General features: G+C 49.4%; 1 protein-coding gene across 1 annotated transcript; it reads right to left on the reverse strand.

Moving 5' to 3' along the window:
- Positions 1–3,376: 3,376 nt before the first annotated feature.
- On the reverse strand, positions 3,377–5,131 carry CCDC71L (coiled-coil domain containing 71 like). Its single transcript, XM_030237662.2, has one exon. The coding sequence runs from the start codon at positions 4,987–4,989 to the stop codon at positions 4,141–4,143; it is 849 nt and encodes a 282-aa protein (XP_030093522.2). The 5' UTR covers positions 4,990–5,131; the 3' UTR covers positions 3,377–4,140.
- Positions 5,132–5,680: the final 549 nt, after the last annotated feature.

A 5,680-nucleotide genomic window follows, 5' to 3' on the forward strand; every position in this document is an offset into this window, starting at 1 on the left:
GGGGGCACTGAAATTTGTGTCTTTGAAGTCTAGGATTTCTAGGATCTACCTTCTTTCTTGGTATGAATTGCCTCATTTCCATGAGGTATTTACATTCACTCTTGTCAATCCAGTCCTTTGCTTCCAGATTTCCTGTGTTTATAGACACAAGCAAAACCTGAGCATTTCAAATCAAATAAAAACTTTTGTTCAACCCCAAATCACTGGTTTTCACTCATACATACAAATCAAAATTTTTGTGTTGGTCCATTGGGCCAAAAGGAAATAGAGACACTTTCTGTCATTCTGGGTTCATAGGCGTGCACACTTTGGGCTTGAAGTACAGCATTGAGCCAACACATATTACCATAAGTCAACTATTTTAAACGGCATAAAGAGGCCAGGACTCCGCCTTGCTGAAGAAGCAGTAAGTGAACAATTACTTGGGATCAATGCTGAAATCTTCAAACCAGATTCACTCTGCCTTTTGCTTCTGATAGGCAAGGAAATACAGGTGCACACAACATTCCCTACCCCTTCAACACAAAATCCAAGTACTAGAATTGCCTTTTGCAAATGCAATGATGCTCTGCACAGGGTTTGGGCATATTAAGACTTTTTGTTTTTTAAAGACCAGCAACAGAAGGTTTCAGATACCAGTTGTACACTTAGATCCTTTTGATGCAAAAACTTTTATGTAACAAAAGAGTTTGGGAGAACTCTTGCACTGCATTCTCCGTTTACTAGCTTAGTCCTGAACAATGTATTTGTGCAATGACTCAGAGGAAGGCACTGTCTCTTGAATGTAAAGACTACACCAGGCAACAAGCTAGACCAATGGTCCCCTCAACTGACATCTGGAGCCATCAACCAACTCTTTTTGGCTCTGTGACATTTTGAAGTTCAGTAACCTTTGAGTGACTGGTTGAAAATTCAGATCTAGAAAAGAAAATAGCTCATATTATATAGTATAAAGGGAGCTCATAAGGGAGGGAACCAGCAACAGAGGCTACCACAAAACTCCTGTTTAATATGAGACGATCCATGCTGACTAAAGTAGAATGGGCATTGTACACTGGATTTATTCTGGACCTGAATTTTGTCAGTTTCAGAATTAGCCCCATGTGACAGGATGTTGAAACCACTGAGTTAAATCAAGCATCTCACACTGCTCAGAGTGGCTGCAGTGGCTCCACATGGAGTCAGACCAGAAGTTTGTCTGATCCATTACGCTAACTCCAACTCCACACATATATGTAGAATACAAAAATAGTATCATCCCTTTTCATTAAAAAAACCTGCTGCTATCATGCTTAAAATTATCTAACTCAATATTGTGGCAATACTGCACACCCCTTCCCAACCTTCCTCAGATCTGGTCTACAGCTAGAAGTTTGAACAGAAGCCAAACCTAAAACTGAAGACTGCTTGCTTAGTTTCCTCAGATGACCACAGAGAGGTAGGTACAAATAGCACCTTTGAGAAGGAAAAAGATGGGGGGAAACTGGACCACAGACAATCCTGTCCTGGATTGCCACAAACTGCCATGAATACGACCATGAAATAAGCTGGTCTAGCTTCCCTGTGACCTGCTGGCTTTCACACCCCATCCTGTACTCAGAACCTTTGCCGAGCCATTTCAGCTCATTACATCACCAGAAAACCCAGCTAAAGATTTCCCATTCTTAACTGACTTCACAGACTGAAATAGCTCAGTTAATAATCTGTAAATGCAGCTGTCAGAGGAGTTCAGACCTCAGTGAAATTTCAACCCAACATGCTAACAGGGTATCAGCAAAACACACTATACCCTCAATAAAGCTCCCACTTCTAAACCAAGATGTCCAAGCACAACCAGGAGAAAAATCAGCAAATCTTACTCATAGAGGCCCCAGAGCAAGAGTCACTCAACAGTTATAAGTTACTTCACTATATCTTGTTCTTATACAGAACATTTCAGGATATGCCTCCAAACAAGGCAGCACAAATTCAATACAGTGTCTACCATATGATACTTCTAGCAGCCCTAACTTGCACCTTTGAAATCTGACCTAGCCTGTCCTGCGCCTTTTTAGGAGTTAAGAATCTGCACAAGTCAAATCCTTAATTTTATCATCTTTCTACAGAGCTGAAAATAATACTAAAAAACCCCTCAACCTGACAATAGGAGCACTGAAATCACCTATACACTTTAGGAACTAGTAACGATACTCTAGTGCTTTTGCAGTAGAATTTCAAAATGGAAATACCTGGAGCCTTAGCACCTGGTAACTCTGCAGCTTGCCTTACCGTGTTTTAAATGAACCAAATTTTGCTTTTACAGTTAAGCAGGTATTATACCCAGAGAAAGAGCACAACAACATGCACCCTTGAACTTTCATTTAATTCACTTCTGAAACGCAACGTGGCACTACTGCAGCCATCAGCAGACAGTCTAACATTATGTAAACAATTTCAAAAGCCAAATGGATGTAGAATAGATTAAGCATTAGTTTGGAAGAATAAGGAGTTTGCAGTTTCACTAAGTAAGAAAAAAAACCAACAACATATACAGGTTTTTAGAAGAAGCTGGCTGCTTTATGTTAATACTAGCAAGTTCTTACAAGTGGCCCCTACATCATCAAGATGTCTTACTGCCTTTTTGAAGGCAGGCAACAAGGAGTCAAGAAACATCAGAAATTTTAAATCACCAAATGATTCTATAAGCAAGTTGTAACGTTGTTCATTCCACCATGAAAACTGGTTAGTCCCATCTGCCAGGATAGTTGGAACATAAGCTGTGTATTACCCAGCATTTCTTAACCCTCTTGCAAGCATAAAAAAAATGATGCCAAAAGAGAATAATCAATCAATCAATCACTTTCTCTCTCACACACACCTCTGCTCCTCACACACCAACTGTAAAGCAAAAGAGCTAAAAAAGTCTTTAATAAATCAGTTTAAAGAGAGACTGCCTATCATATATAATGACTACATGTAATTGTTCAGTCAAAATAATGCTACATATTGAATTTTTCATCAGTCTACTGTGGAACCCATGAAAGGTTTATAAAAATAATTATGTGCCAGTAATTATATTAAACACAATTATCCATCATTAACCATCTCACAACCACAGGACAACAAGTGTTAGTTTGTTATCGAGTGACCAGATATCAAGTCTTACTCTTTCTGCAGAGAGAGGCACTTCAGTGACATATTTGTGTCATGCAAGCTACGCACTTATGGCTGTCAGTACCAATGCTGGATCATAGTTCACCCCCAGACACCTATATATTGTTTTGATGAGCAGTTACATTCTTCTCAAAGCCAGAGCTCACTGACACAGAGCGCCTCAGCGGTCGTGTGCTTCCACCAGGAACCCATCCCTGTGCAGTTTCATTGAACTGAAACACCATTTGTTTTTTGACTTTTATTAAGTTCACTTAGGTTGACCAAATGAGCTTCCCTAAAGCAAACAGGGTTATAAAATATCAGGATGATTCTATCTTTAGGTGCTCCATAGAAACAAATACTTAGTTCAACTAGAAAACTTTAAAAATGACTTTAGATACAAAAGTGTAACAATTATACTGCGCGATACATCTTTATATATCACTAAACTCATGAAATTAAAATTTAAAAAGTTTTTGCACCATCAAGAACAGCCACAAGTCCTGAACCTCCATTCTTTATGCATCCTTTATCAGAGTAAACTGAAACTTGGGAATGCTTGGGATTCAAAATACCCTGAGCACATACTAGTGCAACACCACAAAGCATACATAATCCATCGGAAAAGGGGAAGGGGGGAAAGGAAAAAAAAATTAGCAAGAATCAGATGGTGCTTTATTATACAAGCATGAAAGTAAGTTCCTTTGGAAAATAACTTCTTGGGTGGACTTCTGGACCAGTGAGGTAGCCCAATGGGAGAGAAAAAAAAGTGGAAGTGGAATTTGGTCCCCACGCGTGATACCTGTCAGGCGGTCCCACCCCGGGGCGAGGCCGGGGCCCGGCAGGCCGCCCCCCGTGCGGCGGGGGGCCCGGCGCCGCCCGAGCGGCCCATAAAGTGCAGCAGCAGAACACGATCCAGACAAAAGCAATGTAAACAGGTGACTGATACCGGTCTCTTTGTCCGCACCGTGGCCAAGGTGAGGCGCGGGGAGCGGAACCCCCACAAGCTCAGGACGGTGCCACGGGGAAGCGGCGCACCCGCACCACGGGGGACAGGTCCACGCCGAGGATCCGCTGCGCCCGCCGCCGCGCCGCCGCCAGACTCCGCCGGCTCCACATGCTGCCCCGCACACGGATGGTGGGGAACGTGGTGAGGCGAGGGGTGGCCGCCTTCCAGATCTCCTCCAGCGACTTGCCGCTGAACGGCTCCCAGGCGGCCGCCGCCGGGCTGCCCTGCTCGCTGTCCGCCTGCTGGCCCGGCGGCTCAGGCGCCTCCGCCGCCGCCTCCTCCTCCTGGGCGCGGGGACCACCGGCCGCGGGCCGCTGCCTGCCCCGCTCCCTCCTGCGGCGCCGCCGTCGACGCCGCCGCTTGGCGCTGCCGCCCGCCGCCCCGGCCCGGCGCTTGGCGTCGGCGGCCGGGAGGCGCCGCTTGCCGGCGCGGCGGCGGGGCCGCTCCGAGGGCGGCGGCGGGTCGGGGACGACGGCGCGGCAGGACGAGTATCCGTAGACGTCCTTACTGCGGAGGATGACCGGGGAGAACTCGTGCTTGAGGCTGCAGAGGAAGTTCCACAGCTCCGAGTCGGAGCTCATGAACTCCGTGGACTTGGGCATGAAGAGCCTGAGGGCGTCGCCCAGCGCCTTGGTGCCGGCGAAGGAGACCTGCGAGCGCGAGTACACAACTTTCTCCGCCTCCCCCTCCAGCCCCCAGGCGGCGGCCGCCGGTTCGCCGCCGGCTGCTCCTGCCCCTGCTGCCGTCGCCGCCCGGGCTCCCGCGGCCGCCGCCGCGGCGCTCCCCGGCTCTGTGTTCATCTTCCCGGCTCCTCTCTCCAGCGCCGCCTGCTTCCTACTGCGGGTCATGGAGGCAGCGGGACGGGGTGGCGGGACAGACGCCGAGAAGGCAGAGCGGAGGCAGCGCCGAAGGCAGGCTCCGGCCGCCGCCGGGCGCCCGCCGGGTGTGAGCAGCGATCGATGTCCTGCGTCCAGCACAAAATGGCGCTTTAAAATCCCGGGCGGGGCCTGCGCGCGCCCGCCCCCCCTGCGCCGCCCGTTGGCCCGTTCGAAACGCGTCGGGCGAGCCCAGCCCCGCCCCGCGGGGGGCGGTGGCCCTGAGGGCGGGGGGCCGGAGACCCCTGCCCCTGGAGCCCCTCATGCCCCCGGAGCCGCCCTGCGCCCGGAGCCCCCCTGCCCCCGGAGCCCCCCTGCCCCCGCAGCGGTGTCCGGCGGGGTCCAGCAGCCCGACCTCAGGTGCGACACCGAGCCGCGGTCCCCGCGTCTGCAGAGGGTGGCCCCTGCCCTCAGGGTGAGGCCCCCGCATGGCGGGGTGAGCGCGTGTCCGCGTCGCGCCTCGCTGAGAGGTGAGGATCCTCGCAGGGCGGTGCACAAAGGTGGCTTGTAGTGTGAAATGTCTTTTTACACTATAAGTGTAGTAAGGATTTGGTTGGACATTTCGATGGGCAAACTCCCCGAAGGAGTAGCCATGAGAGAACTGAGTCAAGTAACAAAAATGAGCCAGCAGACATTATATAGTGTTTTATGTGATAATTAATAC

The sequence above is a fragment of the Serinus canaria genome, chromosome 1A (genome assembly GCF_022539315.1).
Source record: "Serinus canaria isolate serCan28SL12 chromosome 1A, serCan2020, whole genome shotgun sequence".
Taxonomy (NCBI): domain Eukaryota; kingdom Metazoa; phylum Chordata; class Aves; order Passeriformes; family Fringillidae; genus Serinus; species Serinus canaria.

Bases quoted from the DNA above. Each gene is read 5' to 3' on its own strand.
- CCDC71L (XM_030237662.2), bottom strand. From the start codon at position 4,989: ATGACCCGCAGTAGGAAGCAGGCGGCGCTGGAGAGAGGAGCCGGGAAG.